The sequence below is a fragment of the Canis lupus genome, chromosome 4, assembly GCF_003254725.2.
Source record: "Canis lupus dingo isolate Sandy chromosome 4, ASM325472v2, whole genome shotgun sequence".
Taxonomy (NCBI): Eukaryota; Metazoa; Chordata; class Mammalia; order Carnivora; family Canidae; genus Canis; species Canis lupus.
In genome coordinates, this window is record NC_064246.1 from 58,867,061 (window position 1) to 58,891,028 (window position 23,968).

Consider the following 23,968-nt stretch of genomic DNA (forward strand, 5'->3'; position numbering starts at 1 on the left):
CCGGGATCGAATCCCACGTCGGGCTCCCGGTGCATGGAGCCTGCTTCTCCCTCTGCCTGTGTCTCTGCGCTTCTCTCTCTCTGTGACTATCATAAATAAATAAAAATTAAAAAAAAAAAAAGATAACTTTTTTAAGTCTCTCTTAACAATTTAAGTGTGGTCAAGTTCTTACAGTCCATTAAAGCTAAACACTAAAAAGGATGGAAGGATATTTGATCACAGCTTCACAAAGTAGGTTATTATATTTTTTATTACTCTGTTACGCTAAATTATCATAGAGTTCTTCTTTTCCATAGACACCTTTTAACACATGTATTACATAAAACCCTGATGAAAGGGAACAGGAAAGATCAGAAAGGAAAAATGGAATGGTTTTAGAAAATCTAGAGGATAAGAAAAAACATGGTTGAAGAATAAGCTGTAAACAGTCTAGGTTCTTTGGCATATCATTGGTTTCTCACTTTCTGCTGCAGTATATTTTAGAATTCACTATTTGGCATAAATGTATATACAAGCTAGACTGAGTGCCTTTTCCTCTGATTTTTAGTTTCTTGTTTCTTTCTAGGTGGACTCCCATTATTGTCCCAGCTGCTTAGAAAATATGCCATCAGCTGAAGCCAAACTAAAAAAGAATAGGTAAGGGGCAGCCCCGGTGGCGCAGCGGTTTAGCGCCGCCTGCAGCAGCCTGGGTGTGATCCTGGAGACCTGGGATCGAGTCCCACATCGGGCTTCCTGCATGGAGCCTGCTTCTTCCTCTGCTTTTCTCTCTCTCTCTCTCTCTCTCTCTGAATAAATAAATAAAAAAGATTCTTAAAAAAGCACCTTTAAAAAATAAAAAATAAATAAAAAAGAATAGGTAAGACTGTGATCCATTTTTTTCTGTTTTCTCAACTGTTTTTTTTTAATAGCTAGTAAGAAAATACATGGAATTAACTCTCTTTTCTAACTAGCTGGTTTTCACTTTTTAGCATCACCTTTGCCAAAGATGAAGTGTCCTTTGATTTTTTAAATTAGTTTTCTATTTTAGAACAGCTTTAAACTTAAGAATTAAGGTGAAGATGGTACAAAGAGTTCTGTGCACTTCATACACAGTCTCTCCTAGTAACGTCTTACATTAGTATAGTATATTTGCCTCAATTAATGAACAACATTGATACTTTATTATTAAATAAACACTTCGTTTTATTCAGATTTCCTCAGTTTTTCCCTGTTTTCCTTTTTCTGTTCCAGGATTCTATTTAGGATACACACTTTATATTTAATAGTCATGTCTCCTTAGGCTTCTCTTGCTGTTTCATTTTCTTAAGCTTTCCTTTGTTTTGAGGACCTTAAAAGTTCTGAGGAGTACTGGTAAGATATTTTGTAGAATGTCCCTTGATTGGAATTTATCTGATGTTTTTCTCATCAGCTGGGGAAATATGTTTTGGGGAGGAAGACAACAGAGGTAAAGTACATCTTTCATTGCATCCACCGAGGGTACATACTATTAATAGAACTTATCGCTGTTTATGTTAATTTTGATGACCTGGCTTGAACTCTTGTTTGTCAGGTTTCTCTGATATAGGGTCATTCTTTTTTCTCCTTTTTTATACTGTACTCTTTGGAGGGAAAAATCACACTTACAGCTGACACTTAAATAGTTGGGAGTTAGGCACCCCCTCCATGAGGGTTCTCTGCATAAGTTATTTGGAATTCTTTTGAATGGCAGGTTTTTCTCTCTTCTCTCCTGTTTAATTATTTATTTAAAGCATGAATATTGATTTTATGCATTAGGATATAATCCAGTGCCACTTTATTTTTTTGCTTAGATTGTTCCAGCTTTGGCCATTGGGAGCTCTTTTAGTAGACTCCTGTATACCTTTGACATACTGCCATCATTGCATGGGGGGGGGCCGGGGTTATTCATTCTTGGAGCATTTCCTTACTTTTCTGTCCTACAAGATACTCCAGTCTCATCCCAGGACTCTGCTTCAGTCTTGCAATTTCTCCAAGTAGCCCTGGTTCCTTTTATTGAAAAATGGTATTAATAAAAAACAAGATTTGGGTAGTAGGTGTGCTCATACCCACTGGATTTTTAGCTTAGCATGGAAGTCCTTTCTACCATCATACCCTTAAGCCTCTGTGGATGTGAACCACTATGACTTATCTTTCTTGAACCTGATAATTACCTCCTGATAAGCCAGACACTTTTTTTTTTATGTTGTTCACACACTAATTTTATCATTTAATCCTCAAAATATCAGTGAACAGTGGGTGGATACCATTATTATCCTCATATGAGGATGTTATCCAGATGGCAAAGTATCACAGATAGAGTTGTGGAACAGAGCTTCAGAGCAAGTCCAGGACTGGAAGTGAAATCTTGATAATTTCAGATAGTGAGGAAGTTGTAAGCAACAAGGCACAGGGGCCCCTGAAGGGGAGGAGTAGGGCCTAAGGAGAGAACAGAAAGCCCTGAAAATGCAATGCTCCTGAACTGTTGCAGCTTGATAGCATTGTTTGGTTTCTGTGTCAGCTCTCTGACACAGCAAATAAGCAGTTGTTTTCCAAACCCAATTTCACAGCTTATTGTGTTATTGCCTCTCAAGTTTTCCTTGTATAGCTGCTCTGTCCTGTGACCTCTCTCTTCCTCAGGAATCGTGGTCTGTGTAAGCCTAAAAAGAGTCTGAAATACTTAAATCCAGACTGTTTAACAGTGATTTTCTCTGGAGTAGGGTTGAGTCAGGCTTTAATTCTTCAGGAACTTTGGTGATGATTGTATTTTACTAAAAATAGATATACATATATATTTTTTAATTTTTAAAACAAGATTTTAATACTATTTAATTTCTTTTTAGTTGAGAGACACTCCTCTCTTATAGTTCCCTCTGGAATTCCTAATACCTAGAACAACGTGTGGCACAAGGCAGGTGCTTGATCAATATTTGTCAAATGACTGAACAGTTATGTTGTGTTATAGATGTGCCAACTGCTTTGACTGTCCTGGCTGTATGCATACTCTCTCCACTCGGGCAACAAGCATCTCCACACAGCTTCCAGACGACCCTGCCAAGACCACCATGAAGAAAGCCTACTACCTGGCCTGTGGATTTTGTCGCTGGACATCTAGAGATGTAGGCATGGCAGACAAATCTGTAGGTGAGTCAGGCAGACTTCAACATGAGATTTTGTGAAATTGGCAGTGTTATAATTGCCCACAGATTATTATTTCTGTTACTTGTTGGAAGGCAGGAGCAGATTATTATTTCTGTTACTTATTGGAAGGCAGGAGCTAAATTCAGATCTAATTCTTCTGTGTTCCCAAACTCTCACATTTATGGACTATGATGTTTCATCTAAGACTGGATAAACTATTTAGTTTTCTTAGAGTTGATAAAATAGCATTGATAAATCCCAACACTTTCTTAGAATCAAAAAAACTTTTTGCAGATTTTTTAAAGATTTTATTTATTTATTCATGAGCGACACACAGAGAGAGAGGCAGAGACACAGGCAGAGGGGAGGAGCAGGCTCTCTCCAGGGAGCCTGATGTGGGACTCAATCCCTAAGCCACCCAGGTGTCCCCTTAGAATCAAAATACTGATGCTCTTTCTAAAAGATAGACAGTCCTGATGATGAAAGACACCATGAACAAATCTAAAAGATAAAGATGACAAACTAAGAGAAATATTTGGATCCAATGTAACAGACTAAAGATAAATAACTGAAAATGAAGAACCCTTGTAAATCAAGAAAGAGGCCCCAGAGAAAGACCAGGCAAAGGATAAGAAGAGCAGCTCTCAAAATGGAAATAAAAATGATCGATAACCAAAATGTGTACATGGAAGACCCTATGATAGGGTTAAAATGATCTTTATCTGGCCTCCAAACTCTTCCAAACCTTGCAAATTCCATAGTAAGACCTTAACCTCTCATAAATTTACGACTCAAGTTTGTGTTTCCCTCCCCTGACATTTTTTAGCCCTTTCTTTTTATTTCTTAACTCTTTCTTTGAGTATCATAAATTGCCTTACACTATTAATGCAAATTAAAACTTGTTTGATTTGGCAAATTTTTTAAATCTGGTAATATCAAGTGTTGGCAAAAATATGGGAAAATAGTTATTTTATATGCTACTACCTGGGAGAGCAGTTTGATAACTTCTATAAAATTTTTATTTTTTAAATTTATTAATAAAATTAATAAAATTAAATTTTATTTTTACACTTTAATTTTTAAAGTGTATTTATTTGAGTGATCTCTATATTCAACATGGAGCTTGAACTCACAATCGCGAAATTGAGAGTCATGCTCCTCCAAATGAGCCAGCCAGGCACTCCTCTATTCTTTTTTTTTTTTTTTTTAAGATATATTTGTTTGAGAGAGAGCACGAGTGGAAGGGGTAAAGGGAGAGGGAGAAAGAATCTCAAGCAGACTCTGTGCTGGGTGCAGAGCCAGACTTGGTGCTCAGTCTCATGACTGTGAGATCACAACCTGAGCCAAAACCAAGAGTCAGACACTTAACTAACTCTACCACCCATGCACCGCCCCCTCCTTTTTTTATTTCCCCAAAATAGGCTCCACCCCCACCTTGGAGCCCAACACCCGGCTTGAACTCACGACCATGAGCTTAAGAATTGAGTGAGATCAAGATTTGGACTCTTAACTGATTGAGCCACCCAGGTGCTCCAAAGTGCCCCTTTCTATATTTGTTCTTATTTTAACAAAATAAATGGCATTTTATTTATTTTAATTCCAGTAGAGTTAACATACAGTGTTACATTAATTTCAAGTGTACAATATAGTGATTACACAATTCTGTACATGACTCCGTGTTCATCATGATAGTATACTCTTAAACTCCTTCACCATTTATTAAAAATAATTTGCAGATAAAGAAGATGTGGTCTATGTATACAATGGAATATTACTCAGCCATTAGAAACGACAAATACCCACCATTTGCTTCGACGTGGATGGAACTGGAGGGTATTAGCTGAGTGAAATAAGTCATTCGGAGAAAGACAAACATATGTTTGTCTCATTCATTTGGGGAATATAAAAAATCATGAAAGGGAATAAAGGAGAAAGGAGTGAAAATATCAGTGAGGGTGACAGAAATGAGAGACCTCTAACTCTGGGAAACGAACAAGGGGTGGTGGAAAGAGAGGTGGGCGAGGGGGATGGGGTGACTGGGTGACAGGCACGGGGGGGGGGGGGCACTTGATGAGATGAAAACTGGGTGATCTGCTATATGTTGGCAAATTGAACTCTAATAAAAAATGAATAAATAAAATAATAATAATAATTTGCTTTATCCTTCTGCTTAGCAATTTCATATCCAAATACCCTGAGGCGTTAAACACGTGCTCAAAGATACATGTATTTATGTAGAATATCAGTGAAACAGAAAAATTGTGTTTGGACCTAAAGTGCACATAAGGCACTAATTACCTTTCCATCATTTGAGCGTTTCAGAGTAGAGATTGCACTTACCTTTAATAAAGGAAACTTCCTTTATTTTTACATTTCCTGTACTTGTGGTTAACGTAAGAGAAACTGTACAGTCAGTTCAAAGTCTTGAGTTGCTATTTATTTTTTTATAAAACAGTAGTATTGCTAACTCCCCGTTGTCTTTTTTATTTCTAAAATGTCATTCAATTTTCTGAAACAACTTAGTTTTTTTTTGGATTTTCATTAAAATTTCAGCTTCCTAGTCTATGAGGACGCCCATAATGAACTCATTATGTCATTTGATATAACTAAAATGAAGGACTCTACATAATTTGGAAGTTAGTATAGGTCAGGTTTCTTTAGATTCAACTCTGTTACTAAAAATTTAATCCTTGATACTGTTGTTTGGTTTAGAATGCTTGAGCTCTTTGTTGCTGGATTGATATTTCCTGAAATGTGGTTTGTATTAGGAAGATTCTGTAGCACCTTTCTAGATTGTCAGTAAATATTTGTGTTTTAATGTCAATGTAGCAAGTAAGTTGTTTGAATTTGCTTATGCATTTAAATTGAATATGAAAAAAAAAGGGGGATCCCTGGGTGGCTCAGTGGTTTAACACCTGCCTTTGGCCCAGGGTGCGATCCTGGAGTCCCAGGATCGAGTCCCGCGTCGGGCTCCCGGCATGGAGCCTGCTTGTCCCTCTGCCTGTGTCTTTGCCTCTCTCTCTCTCTGAAATAAATAAACAAACAAACAAACAAATCTGTCCATTCATTCATCCATCCATCCATCCAGGATGGATGGATGGCGGTATATATGCCTCATTGAATTGAAGTGTATTTTTTTGAAGTGTATTTTTTCTGTTTGTATTTTGTCTCTTGTTATCAAGTTAAAGAAACAAAGCCCAGAAATCCAAATAGATTTCTCAGTGTTACTCTTAAGAGAATGTTTTATGCTTTTTAGATTATGAGCCATTAAGACTGGAGAATTTGTATTTCAAAGCTTAAAATCTGTGTTTACTTCCAGAAATCTATCTCCTGTAGAGTATTTTGACAATGATAATTGAATACTAGGAGCTCTTAAAGAGTACAGATCATTTTTTCTTTCATGATGTCATTTGTGTCTGAGAAGTTCTGAAACCACTTTAGAACTATTTGTTTATTTATAAGTAAGCCATTATGTCTGTAATGTGCAGAGAAATGAGATTGTTATGTCTCCCAAATTGCTCTTCAGAGTAAATTACCAGTTCTAAAGAAGCAATTAGGTAAAACATCTAGATTTTGCAAAATATTACTACAACTAAAACATTTGTTTCACATAATTATTTTTCATGATTGCCTTAAGTAAGGCAGTCTTTAAAATATGAATATTGTGGTAAAGGATATTTTTGCCGTTTCTTGCAAGGTGAGGTATCCTCGTCAACAAGCGTCCTTGTTATTTTGAAAAAAGGTTATTTTTACTTATACAGATAATACACATTCATGTATTTTATCAGTGAACTTCAGAAATTAAACATAACCAAAACAGTTTAAGCCCCTTGTGTAGCCCATCTCCACTATATTCCCCTTCCTTAGCCTCCTAGAGAGAAAGTAATCATCCTACTCCTGAATTCAGTGTTTATCAGTATCCATGCATGTCTTTATACTTCTCCACATATGTATGTATGTATGCAGCCACTAACAAGTGTTTTTCAAGTGGAAACATACTGTATGTATCCTGCTACAACTTTTCTGTGTTGGCATTATGTTCCTGATACATAATTGATTTATACATGACTTACCAGAGTTTACTTAGTCCCTTCTTGATGGACATTTATTTAGGCTTTCATTTTTTTACCTTTGTTAACAGTGCTCTCAGAATCATCCAAGAATAAAGGTTTCTCTGCATAACTGAAAGTAAAATTGCTTCTTTTAAGTTGTTTGTATCTTTAGCTCTCCAAAACAACTTATCAGTTTTTGCTCCCACTGGTAATAAGAGTAGACTACCCATTGCTCCAGATCCTTGGCAGCTCTAGTATTATCGAACTTTCAAATTTTTCCAAACTGATGGTTGTAAAATGGTATCTCACTATAATTTACTTTTCCCCTCTTTTTGGCGAGCCTAATTGAGATATATACAGTTGACCCTTGAACAGTGCAGAGGAAAGAGGTGTTGACCCACTGTGCAGTGAAGAATCTGTGCGTGACTTTTGACTCCCCAAAAACTTAACTACTAATAGCTTACTGTTGACTGGAAGCCTTACTGATGACATAAACAGTTGACTAACACATATTTTTTATGTTATATGTATTGTGTATATAGATAGATGTAGTTTTATAGTAAAGTAGGCCAGAGAAGCAATAAAAAATATACTTGCAGTACTGTATTGTATTTATTGAAAATACGCATTTAGTGGACCCACACAGTTCAAACCGTGTTAAGAGTCAGCTGTATTCATTTTGGTTTTACTTTTAGCTTTCCAGAATAATCTTTTCCATTATGATTTCTGTAGTTTGTTACTTACCTAATAAATTTTTCTCTGAATCAAGGTCATAGAATGTAGAAAATGCATGGTATTATAAATAAGAGCAGTGTCTTAAGAGTCTAACTGCTTGAGTTTGAGTCCTAGCTTTACACTTACTATCTGTGTGACTTTGGGCAAGTTATTTAACCTCTCTGAGCCTCAATTTTCTCATTTGTAAAATGAGACTAATAATAAGAATCCCCATATTAGAGGATTATTGTAGAAAATGAAATGTAATACATTTTGATGTCTGGCACAGAAGCTATGCATGTATTAGTTGTGGTGGTTGTGGTTATCTTTATAACCATTATTATTTTTAATGAAAAATTCATTCTAAATGTTCTCGTCTATATAACTCAGAACTACCTGCTTTTTTGTTCTTGTTTTTAATTTTTTTAAATTTATTTATTCATGAGAGACAGAGAGAGAGAGAGAGGCAGAGACACAGGCAGAGGGAGAAGCAGGCTCCATGCAGAGAGCCTGACATGGGACTTGATCCTGGGTCTCTGGGATCAGGCGCTGAACTGAAGATGGCGCTAAACTGCTGAGCCTCCAGGGCTGCCCAGAACTACCTGTTTCTATGAAAATAAAAATATCAAATTATGGAAATTTGTTTAATGTTCCTTTGTTTTGCAGCTAGTGGTGGTTGGCAGGAACCTGAAAATCCTCACACGCAGCGGGTAAGTAAAGTATCGTCGGAGAGAGGATGAACTAAGAAAAGAGGGAGAAAAAGACTGAAGATCTTCCATTTTATCAGTGGATAGAACATATACTTAGAAATCTGTGATGTGTATTTTGGTGTCTGTTACACATAGACAGTGCTTCTCATAAAACATTAAATCAAAAAAACAAAACAAAAAAAAACATTAAATCACAGTGGCTGTGTGTTCTAGTCTGGCTTAAATTAGTAGAGAAACCTAGCTGTAGCTGCAGTTCTGCAGTCAGGTTATGATTCAGAAAAAGGAAAAAGTACTACATGGAATGTAAGTTATAAAATAATGTTTTTTCTCCTGTATGAAAAAATACCTATTTTCAGACATATAAAAGCTATATATCTCTATACAGGATTTCTGTTTTAATGTGTGTAAAATGTAACATACCTGTGTCTGTAAGTGTGTAAGAAAGATCTGTAAGCTGATGATTGCAGATACCTTTAGTAAGGGGAAGGGTAAACTTGGACACAAGAGATAAAAGAGAAGTGTTGCTTTTTATTCTTCATGTTTAATATTGTTTGAACTTTTCACAATCAATATTTATTGCTTTGAGGATTAAAATATATTCTAAAAAATGAAAATGTATGAGTGGGGGAGAAGGCAGAGTATGAGATGTCACATTCTTAGAAATAGATGAGCCTATGGCCATTCTAGAAAAAAAGGGATCAGCTGTAAGGGGAAATATGTAATGGAGTAAAAGAGTAGTAAAAAGAGGGCATGAAATTTCCAAGCCTTTTCATTGCCCATTTCTTCCCATTTTAAGCTTAAAGTTTCCACTTTAATTCTGCAAATAACCTAGAGAAATCTAATAAAAGTTCTCTTTGAAGAAAAGGGCAAATTTGCCCACCATAGTAATTTGACTTCTCTGTTCATTATGTGTCCAAGTAGTTTCATTGATTAATTTTGCATATTTCTTGTTAGCTTTTTCATGAAAATAAATACTACATCTTTGATTTCTTGCAGATGAACAAACTGATTGAATATTACCAGCAGCTTGCTCAGAAAGAGAAGGTTGAGCGAGATCGCAAGAAACTGGCACGGCGTAGAAACTATATGCCTTTGGCTTTTTCGGTGAGGACTTGGTACAAAAAGGAATGTGCAGTTCATTGATCAAGACCTGTGTGCCTTGAGAACAATGACTATTTCAGAAAGTGGCTGCTGACCTTAGATTCCTGAATGATGGGTAGCAAAGACAGGTTTCTCCAATCATAGGTATTTAAGTCCAGCAGTTAGGTTTTTGCTGTATCATTCACTCTATTTGAGTTTTTTGAGTTTTAAGGACCTTTGTGTTCCTTTTTGAATCACTGCCCTCTCTCTTCTGATTATTCCCCAGGGCTAATGTTTAATTTTGTAGACACCACAGAACTCTTAAAACAGAAAGTCGGAAGAAGGTGGGCAAGTTTTAGATTTTATTTATATTACCCAGGTAGGCCACCTTTGACATCCTGTAGTAATGGGTTCCCAGCTCACATTATTTCTGGCACCCTCCTATATTTCCCCAGTGTGAAGAACACTGACTTTTACAACAGTGCATTTTGTGTGGTTAAATAAATAGTATTATATGCCAGTGTAATTGATAGAAATTCTTCACAGAAGACATTCTCTGCTATTTTGTATACTACCAATCCAGAAGCAAAGATTAGCATTTGAAGCTTTTGTTATTGTCCCTCGGGTTTTATTTGCTCTCATAGAATAATCTCTTTTCTATATGCTTGCTTGGGGCCCAGGAGGTTGACAATAACATTTATTGAAGGACAGTAATGTGTCAGGCACTGTGCTAATAAGCACTTTTCACATATTTAATCCCCACAATAATCCTGTGGGGTAGATTGACAGTTGAGGAAATGTAACTTGTACTGCTTCATACTGCTTCGTATGAGAATTAGCTAAACCATTGAAACCCTAAGGATTGGTGAGGTCCATATAAAAATACTTAGTTTAGAACTTAATAAAACATTAAAACGTGCAAAACATCTAGATTTGGCAGAGGCTTTAGTGAATTTAATGAAATTTTAGGACTAGCCCAGTGGTATGATCGGCATATGCACTAGTATATTTAGGAGAGGAATTTGAATTAAAGGCATTATTCTTCCAGCTTCCCTTTTAACCTGCCTGCTGTATGAGTTTGCTTCTGTCTTATGCTGCATTTTTTTGTCTCTGTTGCAACCTGCTGCTATTTGGGGGCCTACAGCAACACACTATTCATGTAGTGGTAAGTTCTCTTTTATGATTCTTGCTAACCCTGAAGAAGTTAGCAGATGATCACTGATGTTCCAAGAACATCACTCCACACTCCACATAGTTCTGTTCTAAGCCATAGCTTAGATATTTTTAGATTAACAGTTTTCTAAAAATCACATTTAGTTCAGTTTTACTCTACTAATGTAGCTTTAGTCTCCATGTTTGGTGCTTTTACTTTTAAGAATAAGATGATCTGGGGCTACTTCCTTTAAAAGGAGCTTTCAAAGTAGCTTTTTTTTTTTCTTTTCCTGCTTATTTCCCTGAGCTTCTCATGCTGTCCCACCCCCTCCCCCCCAAAAAAAATCTTTCTTTTGGTAAATAGGATATATAAATATGGGATTTGTAATTGGAATTTCTTAACTCTGTTTAGGACAAATATGGTCTTGGAACCAGACTTCAGCGACCACGAGCTGGTGCAACCATCAGTACCCTTGCTGGACTGTCGTAAGTTTGGACATTAAATGGCTTTAAGGAGAAAAGCAGGTATTGAACTGAATATTGAAGGAATGTGGCATAAAACAATTGCCACATGACAAAAGAAGATTGTTATGCTTAGAAAAGACCTGAACAAAGAATTCTACAATAGAAGAATACTTCAGTTATTGATATCATAGGCTTTGAGGATATCAGGTGGACCTTTGAGAAATGAATGCTTTTTATCTTTTAGCCTTAAAGAAGGAGAGGACCAAAAAGAGATAAAGATTGAGCCAGCTCAGGCTGTAGACGAAGTGGAGCCTCTACCCGAAGATTACTATACAAGACCAGTAAATTTAACAGAGGGTAATATTTTACATTATTTTGCTTTGTTTCTACTTTACATCTAATTCTGCTTTTGTTGCTAATATGCCCCAAGTTTGAGATTTTTAATGGTATCATAGTTGTTAGTGGTAAAATAAATCAAGTAACAAATGAAATAGATATAATCACTTGAAGAACTTTAAAATGTCAAATTTCTCTATTGGAGTTTTTTGAAGAATTATTCACCAAGGAAGTATTGGTTCATGTGATTATCTCATGTAAGTCTGACTTTGAGTGAGTCATTGTAAACTAAGTCTGGTTTCTGCTTTTCATGCTAGTGACTACCCTTCAGCAGCGCCTCTTGCAGCCTGACTTCCAGCCAGTCTGTGCTTCACAGCTCTATCCTCGTCACAAACATCTTCTGATCAAACGATCCCTGCGCTGTCGGGTAATTATTACATTCTTTAGAATTGCCATTTGTACAAGAGAAAAGCAAAAATAAACATTTGTACCTGGCCAATCAAAGCTTCTGGAATGTAGTAAATATAAAAAATACTTAGAGAATGTACTAGGTGTCCAGGTACCAATTTAATTTGCTTTCAAGGTAAAAATCCTTACAACTATGAGGTGTGGATATTATTGTTATTGTTCTACAGATGTGGACACTGAGGTACCTGAAGGTTAATAAATTCATAGCACTAACTCCTAAAAGAGTAGTGAAAGAATATATAACTTATAGGCTGGTAAAGAGGAAACAAAAAGGAGTAATAAAATAATTTAAAAGAGAGGAAGAAAGAGGAACCATCAGCAAATCCAGCCTCTATAGATTTATGAAACAGTTTCTTTGATAAATAAATTGTAAAAAAAAAAAAAAGAAAACTTTTAAATCCGTGCTATTCAGCAGAAATTTCTCTGATGATGGAAATGTTCTGTATATGTACAGTCCAACATGGTAGACACTAGCCACATGTCGCTGTTGAGCACTTGAATGTGACATTGTGTTTGAGGTGCTAGATCTTTCATCTTTGTTAATTAAATAATCACGTGTGACTAGTGGCTACTGACAATACAACTCTAGATTAGAAGAGACTTAAGAGGCATATCAACCAAACACAGCGTGTAGACTTCATTTAAATCCCAATTCAAACACAACCTAAGAAGAAAATGAAGGAAGCGGGGGGGATAGGAAAAAACATTTATGAAACCTTTGGGGAAATTTAAACACTACCTGGATTTTTTATGCTATTAAGAGAACTTTTCATGTTTTTAGGGATAATAGTATTATTATTTTCAAAAATACCTTTATCTTTTAGAGATGTATACCAAAATATTTATGGGTGAAATGACATGATATCCAATGTTTCAGAATAATAAGACATGGTAGAAGGGTGAGAGTATAGATGAAACAAGTTTGCCCATGGTTGCTAACAAGTTGCTAATTGTTGAAGCTGGGTCACTTGTACCTAGGAATTTGTAATACTATTCTGTATTTTGCATATGTTAGAAAATTTCTATAATGAAAAGGCTTTATAAAAAAAAAAGGAAAAAGGGACTCCTGGTGGCTCAGTGGTTGAGTGTCTGCCTGAGGCTCAGGGCGTGATCCTGGAGTCCCAGGATTGAGTCCTACATCAGGCTTCCTGCATGTAGCCTGCTTCTCCCTCTGCCTATGTCTCTGCCTCCCTCCGTGTGTGTGTCTCATGAATAAATAAATAAAATCTTTTCTAAAAAATTTTTAAAAAAGAAGGAAAAGATACAGACTTCTAGTTATGGAATGAATAAATGACATGAATAAAAGGCTAAGCATAGGAATATAGTCAATGGTATTGTAATAGTGTAGGGTGACAGCTGGTAGCTACACTGGTGAGCATACCATATGTGGGAATATTGAATCACTATGTTGTACACCTGAAACTAATGTAGTGTTATGTGTCAACTATACTCAACAAATTTTTAAAAATAAATTAAAAGGAAGGAAAAGCCCACTTTAAGACACATAGATTAAAGGTAAATAGATGGAGACAGATATACCGTACTAATACTAGTCACTGGAAAGCAAGAGTAGCTATGTTAGTTTCAGAGAGAGCAGATTTTAAAGTAAAGGAAGTTAACAGGGATAAAAGACATCATATAATGATAAAGAGGTTGATTTTCAGGTAGCCCTGGTGGCACAGCGGTTTGGCGCTGCCTGCAGCCCGGGGTTTGATCTGGGGACACTGGATCGAGTCCCACGTCAGGCTCCCTGTGTGGAGCCTGCTTCTCCCTCTGCCTGTGCCTCTGCCTCTCTCTCTCTCTCTGTGTCTCTATGAATGGATAAATAAAATCTTTTAAAAAAAAAAAAAAGGTTGATTTTCCAGGAAGACATAATAGTTCTTAATGTGTGTATGTACCTAATGATAGTGTCAGACTATGTGAGGCAAAAACTGAGAGCTGCAAGGAGAAATAGATGAATCCACTGTCATAGTGTCATCACCCCTTTTTTCAGAAATGGGCAGATTCAGCAAGTAGAAAACAAGTATAAAACAAGTAAAGACATAGCCGAACACAACACCATTAATCACTAGATATAATTGGCATTTGTAGACTGCTTCATCTAACAACAGCAGAATACACATCTTTCTCAAGCTTACCTGGAACATTCATCAAGGCAGACTACGTTCTGAGCCAACAAACAACACAAAAAAAAACCCTATAATTTAAAAGGAATGAAACCATACCATGTCTACTCTCAGACCACCATGGGATTAAACTAGAAAGTAGAGAAAAGTAGAAAGTCCTCAATACATGTATTATATGTGGAGATTGAACAGGACGTTTCTAAATAGCATGTGTCAAAGAAGAAACCTCAAGAGAAATTTTAAAATATTTTAAATTGAATAAAAAGGAAAACAACTTAGCAAAATATGTGGGATGCTGTGAAAGCTGTGCTTAGAGGGAACTTTATAGTATTACATTTGTAGATTAGAAAAAGAAGAAAGATTAAAAATCAGTCATCTTAAGTGTTTACCTTAGGAAATTGGAAAGAGCAGATTAAGTCTATACTACAGTAAGTAGAAGAAAAGAAATAGTGAATAGACCTCCACAAATACAAACCAAAATATGAATTATGGTATATCCACACAATGCGTACTATAATTCTAAAAAAGAAGGTACTAATTTGGGGTATATTTTTAAGTGCAAAAAGCAGGATTTGTGACAAGTACACAACTTTTTGTGTAAGGAAAGGAAGGGAGGGAAAATCTGTGCGTATAAATATAAAAAGTTTTTTCAATATGCATATATATGTTAGGTTAGAAATAACATAGAGATAACATAAACAGACTCATGGGTATGAGGAAACTTGGTATTTACCAAATATAGCATTCCAGATTGTTGGGAAAAGAATAGCCTATTAAATTTTGCTAGATCAAATAATTACGTGAAAATAAAATTGGGTCTCTGTCTCACACCATACACAAAGGTCAATTTCAGGAATTTAGAAACTTTTTTTTTTTTAAGATTATTTAAAAAATTTTTTTTTTTATTTGAGAGAGATTGAGAGAAGAACGCATGAGCAGGAGGGAAGGGCAGACAGAGAGAAACAGACTTCCCACTGAGCAGGGAGCCAGTGCACGGTTCAATCCCAGGATCCTGAGATCATTACCTGAGCTGAAGGCAGACCCTTCAACTGAAGCCACTTAGGCACCCTGGAACATTAGAAACTTTAATGAGCAAATATGAAGAGCAAAACATCTAGAAACAGAAGAAAATCTTTGACTTCTGGGTAGGGGAATATTCCATAAATAAGACAAATCACAAAGTATAGAGGACAATATTATTATATATTTGACATATTAAGTAAAATGGACAATATTATTATATATTTGACATATTAAGTAAAATGTATATCTGCACTCCAAAGAAGACCCGTAAGTAATGAAAAGATAGGCCATGGCCTGAGAAAAGTAATTCGTAAGATATATAATTAAAGGATTAATGTCCAGGACATGTAAAGAACTTTAGCAAATTAGTAAGGAAAAGATACTCCAGTATAAAAGCACCCAGTAAATAGTAACATGCGAGTCACAGCAGAGGGAATCTCAATAGCCAGTAAACATGAAAGATACTCCTACAATAATCAGAGAAATGTCTCATTAAAACTACAGTGAGATACTGTTTGATAGTTACCAGATTAGCAAAAGTTAACACATGTGAGAAATGTCTGATGTATAAGAATACTCATTGCTGTATTATTTATAGTTGCAAAATCATGGAAACATCCCAGATATTCATCAATTTGGGTATAGTTGAATAAGTTCAGAAATGATTATAGTGGGATATAGAGGTAGCTCTTTGTGCTGGTATGGAATTCCAAGATAGATAAGTAAAAAAGCAAAGGGCAGTAGAGTATATAAAATGCTCCCTTTTATGTTATTGTAAAAAAATGATATGTGTATATACTTGTATGTGCATATATAGGCTATTTGTAAGAAAACACATGAGATACTGATTGGGCTGTGGGGAGAAGGACAAAGGACAAGTAATGGGTACCTTTACACTGAACCTGTTTTGTACTGTTAAGAAATTTTTAACCAGGTATATGTAGTACCCATTCAAGAAAGTAAAAAATTGTTACTGTATTTTAAAACATGGGATCTGAAATCACATTACTTGGATTTAAATCCCAGCTTTGATTCTATTCTTTTCTTCCCTTTTTTTTTTTTTTTTTTAAGATTTATTTATTTATTTTAGAGCATGAGTGCGTTAGGTGTGAGGAGGGGCCAAAGGAGAGAATCTCAAACACTTCCATCTGAGGGCAGAGCCTGACTCAGGGCTCAATCTCACCACTCCGAGATCATGACCTGAGCCAAAACCAAGAGTCAGATGCTTAACTGACTGAGCTACCCACACTCCCTGACCCAGCTTCAATTCTCACTGGCTCTGTGGAGTTGTACGGATTACTTAACCCTTTCTGTGCCCTGTTTTCATCATGTGTAAAATGGGGATAATAATTGTTATGGTACCTACACTTATAAAGTCAATATGATGTTTAAATCCATTTAAACTAAGGAACACATTGTTGTTCCACACACGTAGTATGTACTCAGTATGTGTTAGTTTTTATTTCAGTAGTTAAGTACCGCAAAAGTATAATAATATTTGATAGTGTGGTTACTTATGTCTAAAACATCTTTTGTAAATTTTGGAGATCAGTAGCATATGCTCTTTCAAAACATGCATGGTCTTGTAACAAAATAAAACCAAACTTGAGTAAATGCTATCCTTCTGAATTTAACAGCTCTGTGGATCCAGCAGAGTATATTCTTGATTTCCTCTGATACATACTATAATTTTTTATTTTTAGAAATGTGAACATAATTTGAGCAAGCCAGAATTTAATCCAACATCTATCAAATTCAAAATCCAACTGGTTGCTGTGTGAGTATTTTGGGATTGGTGTTTTTAGTTTACTGTTCTTTGCCTTTTTTCAACATGAAATGTATTTACTCTGGGCTTAAAAAAAAAAAAAAATGCATCAGAATAATCTTGCTATTTCTTCTGTTTAGGTTTTGAGTTACGTACCATGAAGTTTAAAACAACTTATAGACCTAGAATCAAGAGTGTTTCCATCAGAAACACACTGATAGTGTGGTGTGAGACAGTGATTGTTATGTTGATTATTGGACAGAGAGTAACTGTTCATTGATTACAAATTATAAAGTACCTAATTTTGGTAATGATCCTAAATATTGAAGTAAAAAATAACCAAGTATAGCAAATCAAAGAGTATCCTGGAACAATGCTCATCTTACTTATGTTCTAATAACAGTCATCAAATTAGATTAAAGTGATCATTAGTATTAATTTTACTGGGACTTGTCAGTAGAAGGGAATTTTGCTGCAAAAACCATCAATCAAACAAGAAAAATATTTTGAAAAATTAGGAAAATATTGTCTTGACGTCAGGGCAAGAAATGCTTAGAGGAAACTAAGTAAGGCAGCAAACCCAGAAACCACTAAGGAAGAAAATAGCTTGGCCTTTAGCAGAAAAACCTAACATATGTGAATTGTTAAAAAAAAAAATTGACAACAGAATCATGAGACAGACAATAGAGCAAGAAAGAATATTTCCTACTCCATGACAGATAAAAATTTAATGTCCCTAGACAATTCCCACAAATTGGAAAGATAAAAGTGGAAATGGGACAAAAGGATTTGAACTGGCAGCTTATAGAAGAGGAATTTCAGGGCAGCCCTGGTGGCCCAGCAGTTTAGCACCTGCCTTAGGCCCAGGGCGTGATCCTGGAGACCTGGGATCGAGTCCCATGTCAGGCTCCCTGAGTCCCCATGGAGCCTGCTTCTCCCTCTGCCTGTGTCTCTGCCAATCTCTCTCTCTCATGCATAGGTAAATAAAATCTTAAAAAAAAAAGAAGAGGAATTTCAAATGGTTAGTGAATACAGGGATAGATGCTGGTACTTGATAGGAAAAGTTTATAAATATATGCTATAATAAATAGCATTTAGTACTCCTGAGAATGTGGGGAAACATTTGCATACATTGTTGGTAGGCTTGTGGATTGCTAGTCTTTTTGGAGAGTGGCCTGGAATATCAAGACAAAACTACATAGACTAAACCGCAGTACTATCTTAGGAATCTATTCTGTTGAAGCAAAACCACCAATATCTAAAGATATATATGTAAGGATGTGTATCGTAACATTTTAAAAAGGCAAAAATCTAGAAATTCCAGTGTCTGGTTAGCCATTAACAATAGTTGATTAAATTGAGGTACACTCAGGTTGTAGAATATTACGCAGTAATTAAAAATAAGTCCTTACAGTAGTCAGGAATGTTGAGAAACACTGATCTGTTGACTTTGGAGGAAAGAATAGGTATATAAACACTAAACTGGGATTTGACTCTGGGTGGTTTTGAGTTCAGACTAAACACATGTGAGTATGGTATTGTGTTGTCTTACTTAGGGAGGCAGCAAAACATGAAGTGGTTAAGGGGAAAGACCCTAGAGCTACTTGACCACTCACCAGCAAGTTACTTCTCCCAAGCCTAGTTTCTTCATCTCAGTAATGGCAGTGATAATAATAACACCTGTCTCATGCAGTCACAGTGAAGATTATATAAGTTAAATTTAAAGCATTTAAAACATTACCTTGCACATAGTGCTATATAACAGTGGTAAGTAGGTGGTAAGTAGTACTTTGACCCAGTCAGTCATGGGCCCTATAACTAGTTGCCTTTTCGATTTACAGAAATGAATTAATAAAATCTCAAAAATTATCTAGCAAATGTATAAGGAAGATATTTACTATAATGCACAGAGATACATAGGCTCTAAATAGAAGTGTCCCTGGGATGGCTGGGTGGCTCAGTGGTTGAGCATCTGCCTTTGGCTCAGGGTGTGATCCTGGGAGTGCCGGGATCGAGTCCCGCTTTGGGCTCTCTGCATGGGCCTGCTTCTCCTCCCTCTTCCTATGTCTGTGCCCCTCTCTGTGTGTCTCTCATGAATAAATAAATAAAATCTTTAAAAAAAATAAATGATAGAGTCCCTAAGATTTCAGGACAACTCATTACCAGTTGGTTTCATGTCTTAAGATCTCATTATGATGGTATGATTCTTTAAGAGTCTTTTTGTGTGACATGTTCTAGTTAACTGGAAGAAATCTTTGCTGCAATTGCTTTAAAAAAGTGATAATTTTAAGAGACTTCAATGAACATTAATGTATTTTTTATTCACACATAGCAATTATATCCCAGAAGTGAGAATCATGTCGATTCCCAACCTTCGCTACATGAAGGTTAGTACTTTGCTTATTAACAGGAAGACTAAGGGTTGATCAGAGATGTGTGTGTGTATGTGTATGTGGGTGGCGGTATATTTAGCATGAAATTCAGGAGCAAGGGATAAAAAAATTTGAAATCATAAAAGTTTTGAGATTTTTAATTTCTTTATTCTGAGATTCTTGGCAGCAGCATCTTTAACATAAATTTTGAAGGAGCAGTGTGCACGTTATATAAAGATGGAATGATGGGTGAGGAGAGAAAATGTTTTACCCCACAGACACCTTTAGCTCTTCTCCAGCCAGAAGACTCTCCACATCCCATTTCTGTGTGTCAGATACCAGGAATCAACCAGATTTCTTCTTTACTACAGCTCTTCTTCTTTGAGTTCCTTATCTGTGCCCCCTCCTGCCCCCCCCCCCCGCCCCGGGGGTTGTAGAATATTCTCTAGCAGCCCCTTTAGTTCTTTACTTTTGTGCTGCTTATGAAGACATTTATGTAATCCATGTTCATCTGAAAGATTTTGGCAATCTCAAGAAAGTACAAAACGAGCAAATTATGGGTCAAGAAATCTTAAAAGTCTTTTAGAGTCCTAATGAATGATTTTTTTCAATATCTGGCTACCCTGCAGCTCCCATATTTTATTTATGAGAACTTTCAGACTAAGCAGACTAAGTTATGCTCAGGAGTCCTTACATGGAGGACTGGTTGGAGCAAGAGTTGTAAACTTTAATCACTTAGATAATGTACATTCCTCAGAATTTCTGAATCTAGTACCTGGCTCTTTCTGTGGGATCTGTCCTATTTCCTCATGTAATTTAAGTAGCTCCAGAGCACACATAGCCCAATATATAAATAATAAAATAGGAATCCGCCAGCCCTCTGAGAATGATGTAGTGACTTAGAGGTATAGGTGGGTGTTATTGCTTAGGAGTAAGGGGGGCTGGGGTTGTAATGGTTTTCTGAAATGCTTGGTGTAGCAATAAGAAGGTGGACCTAGGTGGCAGCAGTGGAACATGTCTGAGACAGGCTTTTCCTATTCCCCAGGAGAGCCAGGTCCTCCTGACACTTACAAATCCAGTGGAGAACCTCACCCATGTGACGCTGCTGGAGTGCGAGGAGGGAGACCCCGATAATGTCAATAGCACTGCTAAGGTAGGAGCATTTTGCCTTATCCTGAGGGACCTTGACTTTCCCTGGAGGGACTTTTTGACCTGCTTAAAGGACTCCACACTGTCTTCTGTTCCCACATCCAAGCACTAATCAAATTCTTTGGATTTCACCCCTTGAGGGTTTTTTTTGCTGTATGCGCAATCACACTGCCGCTGCCTTCTGCAGATCTTGTTCTTTCTTACCTGGACTGTGCCAGTAACATTCGGGATGACCTGTTTGGAATCCACCCTTACTTCCTTTCCAGCCTGTTGTCTGTTTTGCCACAAGAGCAACCTTTGTAAAATCTATCTCTGATCATGGCATGCTGGTCATTTGGCATTCCTCTGACTTAGGGAGGAAATCCACATTCTTTGGCATAGCTAGAGAGGTCCTCCACGGTCTCCCTCTGTTGTTCCAGGATGCCCTTTCCCCAGATCTCCAAATCTAGCATTCTCCAAATCAAACATATTAATGCGTGTTATCCGAGCAGATGCAATGGTTATGCACTTTCATGCTGGAGAATTACAGATGCTACTCTCTCTACCTAGAGTGCCATTCTCTGACATACAGGCCCACACCTGTCAGTCTTACCATACTCAGTTTTCAAGACCCATAGAAAATTTTCAGCATGTCCTTTTAAAAGCTGGTATGCCTCTTCTAGCTGCCCTCTGCTTACATGCAGTATACATGGCACCAACTATTAAAATAGGTGATTTTGATTTTCAGTAAATGTCAGTTGAATGAGTAAAATGTAGCCTTTCTTCATTTTGCTACTTGGTGATTCATGTAATACTTGGAATTTTAGATCAAGAACTTTACTCAATGGGCAATCTGTTACTGACTTATAATTCTGCATGATACAGCAAGAATTGATAGAAATGGTGCCTGTGTTTTACTTAGCTGTTACTCAAAGAATACTTACTAGAGAATTTTCTCGATCCCCTTTTTCTTTTTTCTTTCTGCTTTTTAATTATTTCACTTATTAGCATCACTTTCAAAGAGAGATGAAACTCATCTGTCCTTGTTCTTGTAACTTGTTCCCATGAGACAGAAATAAATGACAGAAATGTACACCCAGCTTACAGACTTCCTATCTTTCTCTCTCTTCATGCCTCCCCAGCCTCATTTGTATATCCATAATTACAACCGTGGTTGACATTGTTCAATCAGCTAACCTCTAACGTAGCAAAATTAAAGCCTAGTCACGACATAAGGCTTAGTCTGAAGAATGCTGACCTGTTCTTTATTCTTGTACTTTTACTAGAAATGTCTATGTTCCTAAACAGTATGTTATTAAACTCTGTATGAATGAAGTAATACCATATGTTTTTTTTGAAACTTGAAGCTTACTTCTCTATGTTTAAGTCAGTGTCCTACTGTGTTGTATGTTGAATGAATGTCCTAAAACACATTGATTCTTTCTGAGGTGACCCTGTCTGTTTTTTGCTCCAGGTGGTAGTGCCTCCCAAAGAGCTCATTCTAGCTGGCAAGGATGCAGCAGCAGAGTATGACGAGTTGGCGGAACCGCAGGACTTTCAGGATGATCCTGAGTGAGTTCTCTCTTAGTGACTCCCCAACACACCTGCAGTTGGCTAATAGAGGAGGCTCACCTAACGATCCCAATTTTCTTATCTTGATTGTTTAAGGTGATTTTTTTCTTCCTGTTTATAAAAATAATTATGACAAATTTGCAGAATACACCTAAAATAGTAAAGAAGAAAATAAAATACCACCACCAGAGATAAGCACATTAACATTTTGGTTGTTTGCCCTTCCATATATTTCTTCCATCATTGGGATCATTCTGTAAGCAGTTTCTGATCTCTGTTCCTATTTAAATATATTTTCCCCTGTTAATAAACATTTTCAAGTGCATGACTTTTAATAGTTGCGAACAGGATACAGTATTCCCTCCCTATAGTTTTATCATTGGATTTGTCTATTTATCCCTCCCCACCTGCCCTTCAAGAATAGATTTTACTCTCTCATACTTAGTAACCGAGAAGTAAAAAACCAAACCATTCCTGGGATGAGGAGTATATCAGTCAGGATCCAGTCTAAAACTGCAGCAGGTACTGCCCCTTCCTGGGTGAGGAAGCATTGCTGGAGTGATGCCTGCCAGAGAACCACACACAAATAGGAAGCTTGTAGGCAGGAGCAAGCTCTTTCCCCTCCAGGTTTCTAGTCTCCTTCAGAGCCCTCCATTTGACAGGGAGCCAGCCTGCAAAGCTGAAAGATGAACAGCAGAGTCCTGTGTCACAAAGCAAGATTGTTTTTAGCAGATGTAGGTAGGGGGGCACCAAAATCTGCATTTTTTTCTTTAAAAAAGCTTCCCAGATACAGTGATTAGGAAATTATGCAAGAAAGACACTAATTTTTTCCTTTTCACTCTTTTTAACTGAGTTTTTTATTTTTTAAATGAATCAGACAAATTAGGGGTTTATTTATTTACCAGAGCACAAAATGCATTGAGTTAATATAATACAAAGTGCATTCTCTGTAATCTTTGCTTTATGTGTGTCCTTAAATGACATTAATTCAGTATATAAATTTGTTAAACCAAAGTCAGCTGTTGGAAAGATCATCTGAGATATCAAATTCTAGTCAGATTACATGACAGATTAATAAAAAATTGAATTATACTTCATATTGCACTTTTAGGACTTTCAGATATTTGGAAATTAATACTATATAATACTTTGTAAATGTTTAAATCCAGTAACTTAGAGTATCATTGAATAGTAGATCAAATTATGTTTCATTGCCCTTTGACTTTTTGTTTGAAGTTATTAAAGCACAAACTTCAAGTGCATGCCAGAGATAATCAGATTGGAAATCTTAAATAAAGAGATTATTTTTCTATTCTAAAAATTTCTTTTTTTTTTTAAGTTTTTTTATTTATGTATTCATGAGAGACACGGGGGGCAGGGCGGAGGGCAGAGCACAGAGACATAGGCAGAGAAGCAGGCTTCCTGCAAGGAGCCCAATGTGGGACTTGATCCCAGACCCCAGGATCATGCCCTGAGCCAAAGGCAGATGCTCAACCACTGAGCCACTCAAGCATCCCTATTCTAAAAATTTCTAATTTACAGAGCTTATTTATAAAAACACTAATTTTATGGTGTTCCAGAAATTCCTTTAAAGCTCTGAGTTAATATCAGTCTGTATCCGTTAGAAATATTACCACATGCACACAAACATAAATGTAAAGGGATATTCACAGCACCATTGTTTATAACAGGAAAATTGGCAATAACATCAGTATATACCAATTACAGTAAATCTATAATAGAGTACTATGTGGCCATTAAGTAGAATGGAGACAATCTATATATACCAGTATGAAAAGGTGTTTGTGATAAACTGAGTGGAAAAAAAACAAGTTAATAGAATAGTGTGTCCCTTTTAAGTTGGTTAAAA

General features: G+C 36.4%; 1 protein-coding gene across 3 annotated transcripts in view; it reads left to right on the forward strand.

Moving 5' to 3' along the window:
* Positions 1 to 23,968, forward strand: part of DCTN4 (dynactin subunit 4) — a 29,261-nt gene that overhangs the window by 2,373 nt on the left and 2,920 nt on the right. For 2 of the 3 annotated variants that reach the window (XM_025434507.3, XM_049109245.1), the window contains exons 2-13: positions 566 to 636; positions 2,960 to 3,138; positions 8,568 to 8,611; positions 9,608 to 9,715; positions 10,836 to 10,856; positions 11,256 to 11,329; positions 11,553 to 11,665; positions 11,962 to 12,071; positions 16,965 to 17,038; positions 19,359 to 19,413; positions 20,444 to 20,551; positions 22,001 to 22,098. In XM_025434507.3, the coding sequence (XP_025290292.1) occupies positions 566 to 636; positions 2,960 to 3,138; positions 8,568 to 8,611; positions 9,608 to 9,715; positions 10,836 to 10,856; positions 11,256 to 11,329; positions 11,553 to 11,665; positions 11,962 to 12,071; positions 16,965 to 17,038; positions 19,359 to 19,413; positions 20,444 to 20,551; positions 22,001 to 22,098 (1,055 nt within the window). The remainder of the gene's footprint in view (positions 1 to 565; positions 637 to 2,959; positions 3,139 to 8,567; positions 8,612 to 9,607; positions 9,716 to 10,835; positions 10,857 to 11,255; positions 11,330 to 11,552; positions 11,666 to 11,961; positions 12,072 to 16,964; positions 17,039 to 19,358; positions 19,414 to 20,443; positions 20,552 to 22,000; positions 22,099 to 23,968) is intronic. The other variant, XM_025434508.3, reaches the window with a different exon arrangement.